This window comes from Syngnathoides biaculeatus, chromosome 2, assembly GCF_019802595.1.
Source record: "Syngnathoides biaculeatus isolate LvHL_M chromosome 2, ASM1980259v1, whole genome shotgun sequence".
Taxonomy (NCBI): Eukaryota; Metazoa; Chordata; class Actinopteri; order Syngnathiformes; family Syngnathidae; genus Syngnathoides; species Syngnathoides biaculeatus.
In genome coordinates this window covers 24,136,259-24,154,796 of record NC_084641.1, presented here as the reverse complement: position 1 = coordinate 24,154,796, position 18,538 = coordinate 24,136,259, and the positions used below count along the sequence as shown (strand labels likewise).

The 18,538-nt window shown below is 42.4% G+C and overlaps 2 protein-coding genes across 3 annotated transcripts in view; one reads left to right on the top strand and one right to left on the bottom strand.

Moving 5' to 3' along the window:
* Positions 1-8: 8 nt before the first annotated feature.
* Positions 9-9,046, bottom strand: ptpdc1b (protein tyrosine phosphatase domain containing 1b). The gene is made up of 11 exons (XM_061842454.1): positions 8,940-9,046; positions 7,092-8,639; positions 6,761-6,834; positions 6,301-6,466; positions 6,134-6,214; positions 5,935-6,053; positions 5,732-5,869; positions 4,625-5,637; positions 732-914; positions 527-637; positions 9-457 (listed from the first exon to the last, which is right to left on the bottom strand). The coding sequence occupies exons 3-11, from the start codon at positions 6,804-6,806 to the stop codon at positions 323-325; spliced, it is 1,992 nt and encodes a 663-aa protein (XP_061698438.1). The 5' UTR covers positions 6,807-6,834; positions 7,092-8,639; positions 8,940-9,046; the 3' UTR covers positions 9-322.
* A 1,937-nt stretch (positions 9,047-10,983) lies between these two features.
* The window catches only part of LOC133512633 (protein bicaudal D homolog 2-like), a 48,051-nt gene continuing 40,496 nt past the window's right edge, over positions 10,984-18,538 (top strand). Inside the window, exons 1-2 of one of the 2 annotated variants that reach the window (XM_061842441.1) lie at positions 10,984-11,200; positions 11,317-11,508. In XM_061842441.1, the coding sequence (XP_061698425.1) occupies positions 11,332-11,508 (177 nt within the window). In that variant the 5' untranslated portion in view covers positions 10,984-11,200; positions 11,317-11,331. Of the gene's footprint in view, positions 11,509-18,538 lie in introns of both variants that reach the window. The other variant, XM_061842432.1, reaches the window with a different exon arrangement.

Genomic DNA, 18,538 nt, shown 5'->3' with positions numbered 1-18,538 from the left:
GCCATTGATTGATATGAAGTGGTTTATTTACAAAAAGATGTTACCTTTAAAGGCATTAAAATGATGTACCGTAATGTGCACCACAAGAAACCTATGCAGGTATTTCTGTACTTGACTAGTTTTGGAGCTAAATATGACCAGTCTTAAGGCAAAACATTGCATAAGAAAACTTCTTTGTTAACTTGTGTGTGTCTGTGTGTGAGGGGGATGCTAAGAAAGTCCATATCACTATTTGTATACATCTCAAAACATTAGTCATAAGTGAATAAATATTGTCATCATAAGGCACAAAGTGTCCCCTCCATGTTTTCCCATGTAGTATCTACACTAAAGGTAAAGGAGACTTTGTCGGTTCTTCTGCTTTGGTAGCGACGCATCTCAAGTCCTCAAGGACACACCGTAAGACTCCAGTCACGCACTCATACACTTGGCTTCCATTGTCGGAACTGCTTTCCATCTGTTGAAAGGCGGGCATAATTTGACAAAAACTTTGGATCAAATGGCGAAATCGGCATGCTTTAGTTACCCAAGTAAAAGCCTTGATAGCTCGATTCAGAAATGCGTGTTCAACCTCCGGTGGTACCGCCAGCAACTGAGCCATACAGTCTAGTATGCACGTTAACGTTTCTTTGGGTGCCTGTGAAAATACGTCCACGTGGTTAAGTGTAGCAGATGTCTGCAAATTTTATGTTTTTTTTTTTTTTAAATTTGATTAAACAGCAAGGTTTTACCTGGCCCAGTATGTTGAGGACCCTTTGAGCATCAGTATTTTCCAGCTTCAAGGCGACGGCATCCTGAAGGGAGATGACCGGCTCTTTGAGCTGCTCCAACCATGCCCACATCAGACCTGTGAGGATGAAGGGATCCCGCTCCATGCACAGCCTTTCCCAGGCACCACCTTGATTCAGCTCAGCCTGTGGGCACACGTTGATGCACACGCAAGGTAATCGTCATTTCCCAAATGATCTTGTTAGCTCTTCCGTAAAATACTCTGTGACAAACCAACGGGCCTATTCTTTTTGAAATCTTGTGCCTGAAACAAGGTGACTTGAAGTAAAAAAAAAAAAAAAAACGTAATCACTATCAGTTGAAAAAAAATGGATCTCAGGGATTGCTGTCAAATACAAAACATTTGAAAATTCTATCTAAAACATGTTTGACATGTGGTCCTTTACATACCTCTCCATTTTTAAAAGAATTTTCAGGGTTTACTGCTCCATGGTAAGTACCAAATTAATTTTGTAGCTAAAGTTGTTTTTTTCCTTTTTTGCATGTTTAAAAAAATATTTTAAAAATTAAATGGTCAAAGACAACACAAGAAAGCACAAAATGCAGTTTGACATTTTTCTTTTAATCGTTAAGGGAGAAAAGAAACTAAATTCTCTATGGCCTTGTGTGAAATGAGTGATTTTCCCCCTAAACCTAATAACCCCTCACTATTCTCCTGGATCTGTGGTGTGGGTCTCTGGGGATGCTGGGCCTGTTTCCCTCTCCTCCTCTTGGGTCTGGTTGTGCCCATATTGCCATTCCCAAGGCTCGTGCCGGGGAGGTACACGCTGGCACCACTCCAGGAGTCTTGTCCTGGTCCCCAGGTGAGGGACTTGGGGGGCCAAGATGCTGTTTCTGGGCCTGTGCCTTTCTCTTCCCACTCCCTGGGGCACTCCACCCTGGTAGTTTCCCCTCTCTGCCTTGGGCTATGTGGGGTCCCAGCCTGACTTAGGGCTGTTGGTAGGGTGTCAGCATATCCTGCCTTGAATGGAACTGCCTTTTGCGCCCTGTTCTAGTCGCTGGGAGATGGTCTGTTTCTTGGGTCGCTATGCTTTTGGGGTAATTTTGGTCAGCCAGGCTCTACTTGGATTTTTCCCCACTGGTCATTCTTGTGAGTTGTGAACAATGGCTGTCACTGTGGTTCACTGGAGTCCCAAAACTTTACAAATGGCTTTATAACCTATTCCACACCAACAGATCTCAGTTAATTTTTTTCTCATTTGTTCCTGGATTTCTTTAGATGTCATCATGACGTCTAGCTTTTGGTCTACTTCGCTATATTCAGACAGATATTCTTTAAGTGATTTTTCTCAATTGAGAACAGCTATAGCCGAATCAGACCCATGTGTGGCTAGAGAAATTGAACTCAGATATGATAAACTGAACTTATGTTTTAAATGAGCGACTATACATTTTTCACACAGAGGCACATAGTTTTTTGTCTCCCTTAATAAAAAAAAAAGTTTTAAAATTGCATTTGGTGTTGAGTTGTGTTGTCTTGACGAGCATTTAAATATGTTTGATGATGGGAAACCTTTAAGCTTGATAAACTTGCACAAAAAAATATTCAAAAGGGGCCTGTTCTCACCACTTAAAAGTACAGCGCAGTAGTTGCTTAAAATATTCAATCGCACTGCTAATCATTCACTTCACTGTGATGACAGTTGTTTTCGTGACTTTTGTGTATTTTGGTAAGATAGACAACTGTGGGCTTTGTCTTATGCAAGCAAAGATTGCTGCTTCTAATGCAGTTTAATATCACAGACACTAAGGCTGCAAATTCCTTGATTTCCCACACAGCTTATCCTAACTCGGGTCACGTGGACGCTGAAGCCTATTTGAGTTGACTCTGGGAGAAAGTGGGAGTACACACTAAATTGGTCGGCAGCCAATCGCAGGGCACGTATAAATAACCATTCACAGTCACATGCACACCTACGGGGAATTTAAAGTTTCCAATTAACCTACCGGGCGTGTTGTTTGGGAACGTGGGAGGAAACTGGAGTACCTGGAGAAAACACACGCAAACGCCGCACAGGCGAGGCCGAATTTCAATCCAGGTCCTCAGAACTGTGAGGCGGTCACAGTTCCGCAGGGCTGCACAATATATGAAAGACAATTTTCCAAAAATGGCACATGTATTGAAAAGACGTACGCATGTGGCGTTTATCACATTTGACTTTAAATGCACATCATCCACCCCCACAAATACTGGCCTCCTATTCGCTGGAGCGGACCCTGAAGCATACAGTGAGAATCTCAGCAACAGTGGACAGACAAAGAACAGCAGATGTAGGAGAGGAGGAAATGAATGAAAAACAAGAAACAACTTCTGCCGAAAATGAATCTCTCACGTCTGAAATATGGGTGAATGCATGTGGCGTAGTGCAGGCGTGGCCAGACTTTTTTACCCCAAGATCTACTTTTCAAGCAGCCAGCCTCTCCCAAGCTACTGAGGGGGGTGGGGGGGGGTGATGATGCTCCCAGTTTTAACGTTAATGTTATGTTGCCTCCTATATTTAAAATACAGAATTAGCTTTTTGTGCACTGGATTGTCTGCACTTTCATCCTAGATCAGGCTGAATCAAGATGGAATTTTAACATTACACACCATCTCATCCTGCACTTTCTACTTTGGCTTCAGAGCAGACTTTTCCCACTCAAAAAAGAGAAAAATCTTATCCAGTTTCACTACTTTTCTTCGATTATTCACATGCTTTGACAGTCATTACATCTTAAAACAACGGCATTTCTCTTTTAACTTTCTCCATTATCGAGAGTAAACATTAGCAGCATGTCTAGCTAATCTTTGCTCTACGTTGCCCAGACTGTGTTGCTAACTAAAGCAGGGGTGATGGACGCTGTCATTATAAAACACATTGATGGGCTGCGTAAGTACTGTAACATTTGTAATTATGAGCGTTCGTCTTTAAGAGCGGAGGGGCGCAGTGTAAGGTAAATTAGGAGAAAGAGTGTGTGGCGGAGCAGCGGTCAGTTTTAGACAAAGATCTGTGTGCTGCCTAAAAGAAACCAGTGGCTTCTTCTTTTCATTTTTTTACAGTACGTATGTGAATTGCGCCATTGGATGTTGCAACCAGTCATCCCTCAGTCATTGAATCACATTTCAAAATGCCACAAACAGAATATCTATGTTATACTTTCAATTTGCATTGGATTGTTTTTTTTGTGCCGAACACAGAATATCTGTGCGAAGAGACCGCATCAGCGGTGCTCAATTGCACGCTGTTTAGAGGGAACATTGGCTGACTTTTTTTTTTTTTTTTTTTTTTTTTAGTGGTAACCCGTCCCGTGATCGACCAAAACTGCCTCTTGATCGATCGCCGTATTGAGCATCCCTGGTGTAGTGGAACAAACGCCTGACTTTGATGCGGGCAGCGTGGGATCGATTCCCGCTCAGTGATGGTGTGATGTACCTGAAACTGACACCTGACCAGTTCAGGATGTAGTCCTCCTTTTGCCCAATATTAGCTGGGATAAGCGCCGACGGTCCCGCTACCCTTGTGAGGATAAGCGGCTTGGAAAATGACCATGAACATAAGGCCTGCTTATTTTGCCACAGTAAAACACATTATATTAAAAATAAAAATGTAATTTCTTTATGGGCATATTAAAAGCCGCAATAATTTTGTTCCAATTATGTGCGAAAGGAAAGATGAATGAATCTCATTGCATTTTTCAACACCAATATCACATATTATTACCAAATTATTGTGCAGCCCTGACAGACACCTGGTAAGTCTGACATACCAGATGAGATTCCAGGATGCCGCAGAAGAGCTAATACATGATTGTTGAATGTAAATATTACCAGAATAGACTGGTCTGGGTCAATTACCTGCCATGTTAACACTTTGTCCCTGTGCTCTGGCGCCCCATCCAGGAAAAGGTCAACTGCCAGGGCCTGTGCCACCAGCAGCCTCCTGGCTTCCAAAGATAGTTCAGACTGCAGGGTAATGTACGGCACATCCGACTGGTCCTCATCTCGACACGGGAACTTCCGCCTGTTTTCTGCCAGCTCATCCCTCTGCTCTGCCTTCAATCTGGAAAGCATGCTACCTTTTTGGAGCGGGCCATTGTGTCCAACAGACTCGCTGCGTTGGATGGGTATCTGCTTGACTTTTTTCACCAAGATGGATCCATCCTTTTCCTCGTTCTTTACTTGCCAGAGCGATCCCGTGGAGCTTTGGGAGATGTCGGACCTGTTACTATTCCAACTCTTCCACTGGACCGCAGGTTGACCGGAGTCAGATGGCGAAGCAGGCCTGGCCATATTGCCCTGTGAGAGGGAGCCCATGGGTTGTGTAAGGAGGTTGAGCTGCGAGCCCAGACGTCTTAAATCGGACTCGCTGTAACTAAGACTCTTGCGATGGTAGAAGATGGGTGGTTCGTGAAAATGTCTTGGTAAGGTAGGGGAACCTGGCAAGCGAGGTTCTTTTGTGCAAAATTGAGGTCCCAGCTTTTCAATGATGCTGAGGGTCATCTCGATATCGTGGATGTCCGGCGCCTCCAGGATGTCCTCCTCGATCACTTGTCGATTTTCCGCAATATCCAACAGCAGCCGGGACACAAGTTGGACAATCTTTGGCAGGTACCTCAGTTCTTTACGCTCAAGGCCGTGTAGGATGTGTCTCTGGCGGTTGAGGTACTGGGTCAAGGTGACGGGTTGAGATCGAGGCTCAGCGCAAGAAAAGACGCTCCTCAAAGGCGCGAGGAACTGGACGAACTCACGGACGCAGCTTAGCTGACTGCGCGTCTGGATGGAACCAGGGCGTTTAGCCCTAACGTATAAGATAGCTTGATTGGCTGTCATCCTGGTGGCATATGCCAAAAAACAAGCCAATAGCACACCTAAGAAAAGGGAGACGCATTTTTATGTTGTGACGCTGTGCCATTGGAAAAGGACTAACAAGGTAGACAATGTTCATTCCTTATGCAGCTCTACCTGTTCTCCCAAGACCTGCGTGACAGTGCACGGCTATTTTCCCCTCCTGTACCGCGAAGGCCATAACTTTCACAATGTCCAGAACGGTAGTAAGGTTGGCCACTCCGTAGTCACTCCAACCAAAGTTGTAGAAATAAACTGAAATCACACGCGGTAGGACTTGAGTAGCGTGACGGACTTACTGAAATCCATAACGCACTTACTGTTATTTTCCATAAAGGCCTCTGGATTGTAGGAGAAACCACTCTCTGGCTCCAGAGGGTTCCCACAGCTGGCATGTTCCCCGGGTATCTGTAGGTTGATCACCGTTTTGATGCCATTCCTTCAAATGAACACAGATTCCTGGTCAGCGAGGTGATGTGTGCTCATACGGCCTGGTGAGAGACATTACATATACTCTACCTTCTGAATTGCTCAATAATGTTATACTTTTCAATGATCTCAGTCGAGGGTCTGGACATCGCAAGAAGATGATCGGTCACCCTAAAAGAGTATGCAGAAATGAAATACCATTGGACCGAAAAAGCCACTTTGCACAACAGACACCGAGACTGAAAGAGGACGTGTACCATGATGAATAGAGGCCTTTAATCGCCTGTTGGTCATCGCGCCAGAAATTGGGGTTGTCGTACTTGCAGCCTTGACCACCACAGCCGATAGAACATTGCATATGTGCCGGGATGACATAACGAATGGCCTCTCCAATTATGGTGTAATTTGCCCTGGGGGCTCTGACTACAAAGGAGTAACATCAAACAAATACATTTGCCGAAGAAGCGATTACGTCCAAGAATTCCCAAGCGTAGTTAGCATCATAGTGGTTATTACTAATAGTTGAACTCGATTAAAATGTTACATTTCCAGAAGTAGAGAGGACTTTTATCTCAAACACCTCAAGGATTAATCTCTTACATAGCAAATGATCATTCAGCAGTGTCTCATCTTTGTCTGGCATTACCTGCCTGACATGGGAATTTATCCTGTAGCTAAGCACAAAAAACTGCTCCCTGAACAATGAGAATAACTTACTGAATTCCATCAGAGCACCCCCGTGGGACCTTTCATGGAGTGCCATGTGAATCTCCCGTCAATCATAGCACACCCTGGACACACAAATGCATGTTGTGGATCATACACACTTTCTATCCTCACTACTGGTGGAATACAAGAGCGTTAGGACTATACTACAATCATGCATATCCACACTGAACCAAAATGAAATTACAGGTCAATACTGATCTAAATGAAATCCATGCAATAATTTGAATTCTAATTGTTTATGCGTAAAATCAGTGTTCAAGGCTATCATGTTCAACCTGGTTCCATCAACAATCAAACAGCAATGTAAAAAAATATTTACCTGTAAGTAATTCTCAGGTGAGCACCATCTCAGGGATCAAATGTCCCACAGTTGCCAAAATACGTGACATCAGGCTCCCGAGCTCTGACGTTATTGCGCTCTCTTTGGATCTGTGGGAAGTCAATCCTTTGGCCTCGGTTGATTTGATTTGCCTCAGATTATCTCTCTGTGTCAGTGTGGCGTTGTCTATCCACTTGGATATTGCGGTCCCTCGAAACGTCTACTTCATCAGAATGCAAAGTCCAGTGCAGGAATAACAGAAAGTGGAACAGCTTGGAAAAAGTAGGAAAGACGCAGGCTGCGCAAAAAAAAAAAAAAAGGCAGGTTGCTCTGGTTCTTCGTCCTATTCGGAGTCTGGAGTGGGATGGTGTTGGGCTATTCCTGCCTCCTCTGGGATTAGACTACTAATCTTATTACTGTATCAGTATAAAATAACTCCCCACTCATCGACAAAAATCAGACGACGAGTATATCAACTTTGTTCCCGCTGCAATTTGGGATCTGCAATCATTTGCTGATATATTGACATGAAATTGCAAAAGGTACAGCAGTCAAAAAAATAATCTGCCATGATTTAGTCATTTGCCTGGATGCGTTGTACAACATGTCATGGAAGGGCTTGGGACAATTTCTGATACCGGTATGCTAATATCCCACTAATATTGCTTTGTTAAGACACAAAGCCAGAAAATAACGTCTGACTGGCGTACTCAAGGATTTACAAAAGCTGATCATGTTCAGTTGAGGACTGATAGGTTTATGATGTCTGACATTTGAATAACCCCAAAGCCTATAAACTCAAGGCAGAGAAAAAGATGCCCATCATTCTCATTAAAACTCAATTTTAGATGTTCTTTGCACAGAACTCTTCATATGATTCATAAGAAGTCAACAGAATTTAAAAAAAAAAGGTAAAATATAATGCGTTAGTATGGGTTACCATACATAAGATATGTCAAAATAATTTTATATCAAGCATTGTAAGAATCTAACTAACATGATAACATTAATACGGAGCCCCGAAAGGGACATGGGGGCGGGGAGGGGGGGCAACATACTAGTTTCTCATTAAACCGATAAGCTACAAAATGTTAACATCGATCCGATCAATCAGTTAAAACGAAGTAATTACAATTATAATTAGATAATTCCCTTATTTTTTAAAAACCTCTTATAAAACGGTCGAGGACGATTTTGATTATTTATATCCAGTCTCCGCTGAGTCGTACGTCAACGTCGCTGCCATGTTGTATGTGGCAAAGCGGAGCGATGGCATAAAAACACCAAAATGTCATTCCTTGTCGCAATCTCTTCGATCCTTTCTCGATTTACAACCTCCCCGGTCCTCGGTCCTCGCCCCTTTGTTCACATGTCAGGATCTCCCAGCTAGGCATCCCATCAAGGGATCGACGAGAACAACAAACGAGTCAGCGGCGAGGGGGAACTGTCAGACGAATGTTTGGAGAAATCAGACGTTCGCTCCTCGATGTCGTCATTTCCTGGAGACGTCGATTAGAGATGACGGCACCCCTTTGCTGGTCTCCATAGCTGGAAAAAAAAAAACATACACACCGTGACTGAATTATAACACAACTCAAACTCACCTTATGCTTTGTTTCAAAGAGGATTACATTTAAAATGAATATGATCAACACTGTTAATCTTCACAACGCGCATAAGCGATCATGAGTGGACATCCTCAGATCTTCATGGGCAAAGTGCTCCAAAAAGAACATATTGCTTGGATAAAATAAAATTAAATTAAATTAAATTAAACAATACACAAACTGCCCTGATCAATTAAATAAAAAAGAAAGCATCAAATACCTTCTTTGAAATTAACCTTACACAAAGGATATAAAGGAAGCAGCGTCATTCAGCTACTTCACAGCAGGGGGCACTTGGTGGCAACTGTAGGTTAAAAAGGTCTTTGTGACCTCACTGATGTCTGTTTTTCTATGAAGCAAAAGACCAAAAATCATAGCCCTGCTTTAGATAGTTACTGTTCACAACTGACCTATTACTGTGTTATGCCAATAAAATAAACGACACTTATAAATTATGATGAATGATAAATTTATGATCCTGGTATGGTCACCCAGGGCGAATGGGTCCTAGGTGAAGGACCAGACAATGAATCCGCCCCAAAAATAATAAAATATTTGTTAGAATTATTATCACTTGCCCAGTTACAGGTTACCAGCTCCCCGCAGTAATAGATTAAAATGATAATTTGATTTTTTTATTTGTCATAAATTCATTATGATTCAGTTACTGCTTTGATGGAAAGGAGGGGGAAATGTTTGCATTTTTTTAAACAAGGTAATCAGTTTGCCTCAATGAAGGATTACATATATCAAAGAATATTTACTGGTGAGAGGCTGAATCAAGAGGATTTGGACAATTTCAAGTTAAACTGTGACTAAACAATTCTAAAAATAGTTGTTGATTAATTTGTTGAATGATTAGTTGTTGATTATTTGTTGAATTCTGACACCTCTAGTTTCATGGTAAATTTGATACGTTGGAAATTATTTTGCGCCCCTCCCCGCCCCTGACATCCTTGCACAATGAGATTCAGCTGACGATGTGACCTGTGCTGTGTGTTGTGACATTGAAAATATCAGGAAAAGCCTACTAGAACATCAGAACCTTCGGAGGTGTTAATCAGAGGCATTACTATTTCATATCAGTGGGTCAATAATGATCACAGTTGGTAGTTGTAAACATCCATGAAAGCTTACATATCCGTACATATCCATCCATTAAAAGAAATAGAATTATTATTATGCTTAGCTGTATCCATCCATTTTTTGAGCCGGTTATCCTCACGAGGGCCAGGGGAGTGCCGGAGCCTATCCTAGCTGTCATCGGGCAGGAGGCAGCGTACACCCTGGACTGGTTGCCAGTCAATCCCAGGGCACATAGAGACTACCCAAGCAGGATCCTTGCATGTTCTCGGGAACATGCAAACGCCACAGAGAGCCTGGATTTGAACCCTGGTCCTCGGTACGTTGAGGCCAACGCTGTACAGCTGCATCACTGTGCTGCCACATTTATAATAATCCTGACTAAAACTGACATGGGTTATTTTTAGTTTCTAAAGTACCAGTTTACCCTGATATTTGAGTGCTTCTCTCATTTGTAAATGAGACTCACTAATTTCATGAACTGTGCATTTCATTGCATGAGTTATGGGGAGTTCTGCCATAAACAACATGGCGTACGTACTGACGTAGTTTCAAGGTTTTTCTTTAATCGTCTCCATTAGTGGAAATATGTCTTGTAGCAAGGGACTGCTGGATAAGTGATTCGCGTTTGTGTGTGTCAAAACGCATTTCATGAACATATTCAACGGCTTCATCGTATTTTCCGACAGATGGCAGCAGGCAGCCATATGGTCGTCGGAGCCGTTAATCATCTGTTGCTTGACAACAACCGGCACGGACAGACATTTCCGGGTTCCACATAAGCAAACGCGAAAAGCCTAGTGGGAAATGATGTCTTTTTGTTTGGGCACCAGAACGACATTACACTACAGGAGTACTACATTTACCATAATGCAGTGCGATTATTTCAGGCCCGTCCCTACCGGATGCTCGGGACTCTCTCAATAACCCGCTCAGCTGTTTCATTTACGCCACTTTGAATCGCATGAAAGTAGCGGAAGTTGATTGAATCTGCCTTCAAATTAAAATAAATATTGTTTATATTTTGGTAAGTCGTGATATTTTTTTAAGTTATGATTATTTCTATTAATTTTTCTACCAAATAAAATGTGAAAACAAATACAGAATGTCTGCACTAAATCACACTGCAGCATGATATAGGATGAGTGGTATATTGTATGCTGAAAGTAGTAAAGGGAATTAGTCTTTCGGTCCAGTGTCGTCACAACTCGTCCACGCCCACCTCAGCGCTCGAGACAAGCCGGTGGAGGGGCGAGGAAAATCCAGCGCGACAATGATGAAGCAGTCTTAGGGGTTACGGCGTATATCCTCAGTGGGGTTCGACCGGAGTCATCTACATGACCGAAGACGCTCCACCAACAACGAACCACGCAACCATGCAATTCAAATACAGACGAGTTTGAGCAAGCTTCCGTTCTTGTAGGTTACCTCGCGCGAGCACGCACCGCATCCTCGCCGTCCGAGACCAGCTGGTTCTACCGTCGTCATCCGTCATGGAAGAGCACAGCTATCCCGACTCTTTGCTGTTGCTCCAGGCCGGTCCGGAGTGGATGCGGGCCGAGATCCAGCGCCTCTCTCGGGAGCTGGGCGAAACCACCAACGAGAAGATCCAGGCGGCCGAGTACGGGCTGGCGGTACTGGAGGAGAAACAGCAGCTGAAACAACAGTACGACGACTTGGAGATCGAGTATGAAGGTGTGAGGCAGGAGCTCGACTTGCTCAAAGAGGTAAAGTCATGGACTCAGATGCAGTTATTGGCCTTGAATGAGAATTGAAATCGGTGCGGACGTCAGTTCACACTTCATTGCTATTATTACGTTTCTTTAAAAAAAAAAAATACTATTGTAAATATGTTGCTTATGCCTTATTTGAAAGAACCTGCATCATAAAATCGTTAACAATATGCTGCAAGGTCAAGATGAGAATGGGCCTTCTCTGCATCCAGCAGCCCCATTTTTGCTTAGCGTATCTCTGTTGCACTTAAAGCTTTATTAATTCATGCCTCTTTTTCCAGACATGTCTGTCATGGCACTGTAGGACCTGATCTGTGTGTGTGTGTGTGTGTTTTGTGCCTTAGTTTATCGAGGTAAACGTGTCCTTGCCTTATATGTCAGTTGGTTAAGGAAACCCCACCCACACGCCAATATGTATTTTAAACAAATCACATTATTTCACGTCGTTATACATTAAAATTTGCATCAAATCATATTCAAAATTTCCATATTCACATTGCTTTTCTGGTAAAAAAAAAAAAAAACCAAAACAAAACAAAAACCGGGACGAGAATGGCCACTTTCGGTTGCAAGGGGTGGAGTAAGTTTGAATTTGAAAGCTTCGCGCTCAGAAGAGAGGAGGACGAGCAACCGACAGAGGGGAAACCAGGCTTGTTCCGATCCTTTGGGAATGGAAAGAATGTGACAGCTGAAGTTAAGTTTGAGAGAGGGGGGGGCTTTTTCTCAACTGTGCCTGGAGTAGCTCCCTTTCTCCCACTGTGTCCAATGGTTTGCCCCAGAGCTGCGCTTTGTTTTTAGATTGTGGACACGGAGAAATTCTCTTGAGAATTTGATGCTAGTCATGGAAGGGGAAAAAAAATAAACAGATTCCAGCCCTGACTCAGGCTAGTTTGTAGCTGCTCATATCCTGTTTTTGGACAGCCAGGTCAGTTGAGGGACACCAGGTTCTATGTGGTACAGAATTTTGCCCATCACTCCCCAAGGTTTTGTTATTCTTTGCAAAAAGAAACATACAATGAATCGTTGTTGTATTGTTTTCTTTTTATGGTGGTGGGTAACCCCCGAGTACTTGTTCTGACAAAAAGGCCTCGGTTTTCCCCATGCATATTTTCTCTCTCTCATAAATATGGCGGTCTGTCATTGCTGAATATAACATAGACATACCCCTTTATTGGCCTCTTAAGGCGAGTTTTCATGGGAGAAATTAGTTAAGGTTAAAAAAAAAAATCTGAATATCTCCTAGACTAGAATGAGTAGACATCAGACCCAACACTACTACTTAAATGGCTTGTTCAACAGAAATTAAGCAAAAATCCTACTTAAAAAGATGTCTTATTCTCATTTAATATCCTTCCTCCTCAGTGTGATGAAAGTATAAAGTCAATAATCTGCTGTCGTTGGCTCCTTGTCAAAACATGGTTTCTTGCTGGGTGGTGATTTCTAAAGTTGTTTGGAGTTTTGTTCCTTTATCATTTCAACCCCATCCGACAGCAGCCCGAAGGAAGGACAAAAGTGATGTTATCCCAAACGAAATACAAACACATTCCGCTCCTGTCTCTCTTGATTTCCTCTACACTGCCTGTTGAAGAACGAGTGATAGTCATGAGGCGGGGAATAGTATGCTGTAACTCGAGAAATATGTGGAATTGTTCTTATGACTAAAACTGAATATCATCCTCTAAGCAATTTGAAGTCTTTTGGAACAAATGAGATGCTCTGGTCTTTGGTCCGACCTTGTTATCTGAACCACACTGCTGCTATTTACAGTGACAGCAGTGATGTTCCGCTCACCTGTGTTGTGTCTGGGTCTTAGGAAGACTGGAATAGAATGTCTCGTAGGAGATTTTACCTTTAAACTCAACGTGATTCTCCTCAGTGACCCTTAAACGCCTCTCTCAGCTGATGGATAAATACACCAAAAATGTATTTACTGACAAATAGCACAATATAACTCTTGTTCAGGCTTGGACAGAAACCAATGACAATGTGTAAATATCCATTTCCATCATGTCAGTTCTCACATTCTTAACTTCCTTAGGATAGGCGGCTAATTTTTCCACCCACACATTCACACTACTCTCCAGGCACTGTGGTGGTGGAATTTTATTTTGTGCCATGGTGTTGCTTAGTAACAACACACATCTAGACACGACTCTAAAGTAGCGTAGTAGGTGCTGTTCTTTGTGTGTTGATTGTTGGGTACCTCTCATTGGTTTATGCTTAGGTCATGGTTTGAAGGTAAATAAATATATATTTATTTGTAATGTCAATCAATGGCGTTGTCAGCCATCTGGCGTCACGTCGGCCATCTGTGTTTTCCAATCTCTCATTTCCTTTCAACCACGTTATTTGCGCTCCCGTTATTTGCATCTCTCCAGGGACACTGTGTAGTCTATTGTTTATTTCCTCTTATGTGGACTTCTCTTCGGCGAAAGAATGTGCTAAAACTAAACAAAAGCCCCATCATGTGGACTGCTATTTTCTTTTTAACTCATTACGAGCGCTACGGTGCCAGAGGCCATCTGCTGCTACTTTCTGCTATGTGTGCTTGCAGGATCAGATCAACGACAAAGTACATAGAGGCATCAGCCAATCTACTCGATAGGATCCAACACTAATCTTGATTTCACAACATCCAGCAATGGTAGCTATTTAATGCATTGAATTAAGACAAACTGTTGAAACTGTGGAAACAAGGTCAAGCTAACCACTATTTACAAGGGATTGAGATAAAACTGCATGCCAGGCTGATAATGAAGTTGAGTGCACTTTACTGTTGGAGTCACGTGAAGGCACTAATGACATTGTACCGCACTACACGGTATATAGGTAGCTACGAGGCTTATGTTCCCTCATCTGTTGTTGAGATTCTTATCCTAAGCCAGTCATCGATGACATCATGTGCCATGCCTTCAACAGTTCATGCACGAGTGAGGGAAGCTGTGGCTCCAGTTACAGTGCGCAGTGCAATATTTTAATCGTTTCACGGAATTCCTATTCATAAGTTTGGTTGCTCTCAGTTCCTCATGTCCCTTGCACACTGAATTCGCTTGGTCTCAGAAACTTTGGTTCACACCATTGTCCCTCATGTCAGTGCGGCAACAGCTGTGCAACTGTGGAATTTTACTAGGCAATTACAACGCAAAATATTATTTAACTCTTGTAAAGCTTGTTGGCTCCACATCCAGCCCTGCGGCCCATTGTGGATGTGAGAGAAAGCGAGGTTGTCCGACCAAGTCTGTTGGGGTCATGGGGTTATCAAGGCTTGGTTGTCACAGATCAAGACAATTTAAAAGCCAGCAAAGAAGTGTTGAAATCAGTGACTGTTGTGTGTATTTTTGAAAGGATTGGTCACTTTTGTCCCACATAGCCCTGTATTGTTTCCCAGTAATCTCTGGAGTCGCTCTTAGACCTCAATTAAGTGCTTGTTGAATTGGTCCAAGTGATGCTTATGATTACATTGTTACAACATTATTCTCACTTGTCACAAACAATCATCTTCTCTTTTTCACTGACCTCTGAAGAGTTAGACCTCGGAAGTGCTAAAACTTTCGGCATTGTTGAGGTATTCTGATCATCCCTTTTATCCATTCTTGACTGCAAGTCTGCAGTTTGAGGGGTAATCTTTTTTTAAATGGCTCTAAATAAAGACCCAAATCCCCTCCCCATCGGGCCATAAGAGGATGAATCCCCACCACTATGCAGGGTTTAGAGGGGACTGGGCATCTGCCAGGCCCACCCATTTCCAGCAGTCTTTGGCCAGTGGCAGGCAGGCGCCTTTTCAAGGTAATGCCCCATTAGCCGTTACAGGTACTCTTGAGAAACTAAGCTTTTTCCTGCTCCATCAGATGCCAAGTCTAGAGTGTCATTTCCAGCACCAGTAAAGCTGTGGAAGTGATTCTGTACAAGCAACAAACAGTATGTTGCTTGAATCATTTATTTGCTGCAAAGTCTGCATTTACTGTGACACTGACAAACAAGACGAGCATTTTGCTACCAATTGTGAGGGAATAATTTTCCCACTTTTGGTAAAACTGCACCATTTATTTAGTCTTTCACGCTCATGTGGAGGAGTTCAAGTATCTTGGGGTCTTGTTCACGAGTGAGAGAAGAATGGAGCGGGAGATCAACAGACTGATCAGTGCAACGTCTGCAGTGATACGGACTGTGTATCGGTCCGTTGTGGTAAAGTGGCCCAAATGAGTTTCCTCCGCAGGGTGTCCGCGCTCTTCCTTAGAGTTAAGGTGATAAACTCGGTCATCTGGGAGGGGCTCAGTGTCGAGTCGGTGCTCCTCTTCATTGAGAGGAGCCAGAGGAGGTGGCTGGGGCATCTGATTCGGATGCCTCCTGGACGTCTCCCAGGTGAGGTGTTCCGGGCATGACCCACTGGAAAGAGACCCAGAGGACGACCCAGGACATGCTGGAGAGACTAGGCTGACTTAGGAATGCCTCTGTATCAGTCCGGAAGAGCTGGAAGAAGTGGCTGGGGAAAGGGAAGTCTGGGTATCCCTGCTGAAGCTACTTCCCCCGCGACCTGACCTGGAAAAGCGGTAGCTGATGGATGGATGCTGATGAATATAATTCCACCAGGAACTGCCTTCATTTAAGGGTACATTTGCCCAGAAAGATTCTTTTGGCAATTTGTATCGCATAGGGATGTATGACAAACTCAAGCATTTTCCGTTATCCCACTTAATTGTTTTGGTTCAAAATTCCAGTTCCAAATGCAATTTAATTTGAGTTTTGGTCACCATATTTTACTGCAAGTGTCAAGCGATGATGCAGAAAGACAACAGGGCAGTCTAGGTTGGTTCTTCCTGTGCGTAATCCAGTTACAGGAGACTACTGAGATCTAAAAGCAGATGATGAGGTCATTGAAAAGGCTGTGGGACAATACAATATTTCCCCTATCTTCATTTCCCTTCTGCTTGACTTGTGACCAAACCACAGAAACAAGGATCCCCTGTCCAAGATATGTCTTTTGGTAATTTAGTTTTTAGATGAACTGATGTTTTCCTCTATGATTATAAATGCGATATCCTAATGGTGAGTAAGCCTGGAATAGAGGAAAAGCATTAGTTGCAACTGTGTGTGTTTTATATCTCATTGTAATAATACCTTTTTAATAGTCAGTAGAAGAAACTTGTGGGTTTATCACTTTGCCAGAATGATCAGAAACATGATCAGTATTAAAAGGCGGTGCAAGAGGATCACAGAAATGTTTCTGATCATGTTATATCATTGGGTTCAATTCAATTTAATTACCTGGATTTCTTTATTACTTGTTCACAAAATGGCTATTGCAAGTTCTCCTGAGAATAAATGTGCCTTTAAGTTAAAGTAAATATTGTTTTTTTTCCTACTACAGGGGAAAGGAGAATTAAATTCCAGTGCCACCTCAAAACGAAACAAAAATGTAGATGACCAAAACAATGTTCATAGTCCAGAAAATCTATTGAAATACATTATAGTCAGCAGGTTGCCCCTTTTGTCTTTAATCTGCTGTGCAATCTGTATACGTGAAAGGTGTTTTTTTTTAAAAAAAAAAAAGGTCAATAGGGAAACATGTGAATTATGGCTCACAAAGGACCGGATATCTTGAAAAGGATCAGAGGAAATGATCACGTGTGGTCCAGCAATGAAGTCATTTCAGCCAAACAAATGTAGGAAGTCAACGCCCATTTTGCTGCATTTCCGTGTGATTACCTTTGTTTACAGCACCAACGTAATGCCCGTGGGATTGTGTAACCCCCACAAACAAACTTAGTGTTATCTTATTGCCGCTTCAATATAAACTATCTAGTACTGCCATTTGTATTCAACTTTGTAGTTTCCATAGCTTAGAGTGGCAATGCAACTTTCCTCAAGTGTATTGTATTTTGTCTGTCTCATGTTGCTTCTTACTCCTCTGACCGAGTAGACTCCCATTTCCTGTAAATTAATTAAACCAGAGGGAAGAAATAAAAGGGAGCTCCTCATTTTAATAGGGCACTTATTAAAAGTAAATTTCAAAACGTTGCTGCTTTACCTTTTTTCCTTGACACCAGTATACAGTCAGAAACCAGCAATATCTGCATTTCGTCCACACATCAGACCCACTCCTCATCCACCTTTTTCACAGACTCGTTTGAATGTAAGATGGTGCCTCTGATTCTGTTATGACATTGTGTTGTTCCCAAGACACACAAACTCTGTGTTTTTGTGTTTTCTAAGCTCTCAGGCACAGTGAAGTCTGTGATGAATAGTCAAAGTGTGGCACAAGTTTGGGCCTTTAGTTTCATGGCAAGAACAACTGGATAGATAAATGGGGAATATAGACAGAGGGGTTGGGGGGGACCCATCAATGCAAATGTCTTCTTGGTTTCATTTGAAGTGAACAATGATTTCAGCATCAATTGGCTTTAACTGGAACCTTGAAATGAACTACTTTTCCTTTACACAGAGGATACTAACCCATCTGATTTTCAATGAGAGGTGGATTGATTATCAATTATAGAACTTCTAGAAAAGGAAACATAGGATTTCAAAAATTAGATCAAAATAAATAGAACACAATAGGATTGAGCTACTATTGAGTGGCAAGCAATGCAGTGTTAGCTAATTTAGGCACCAGGTCATCTGCAAACATGATGAAGACGAGTGATATCGAAAAAAATGGCCATGATGGACAATTATATGAATTTTCTCCACTGTTTGTCCACCATTTTTCTAAAATCTTTTGGAGCATAACTTCCTTATTTAAGATTCCGCAGCTGTAGGGATCTCTGCGATTGCCAGCACAAATGGATGAAGTCTACCAGTTCATTATTTGTATCATTTTCTTTTGAAAAATATTGATCTTTTTGAAAGGTGACGAGCTCTTCCTGAGAATCTGTCTAGCTTTATCTTTAGGCTTTGCATCAATGGTCAGTTGTTCAAAATATTTTACATACTCAGAATTAGAAGCATCTTTATTGGCCAAATATATCAAAACACACGTGGAATTTGTCCCCGGTAGTGTGCGTTTCACCAACACTGACCCAAT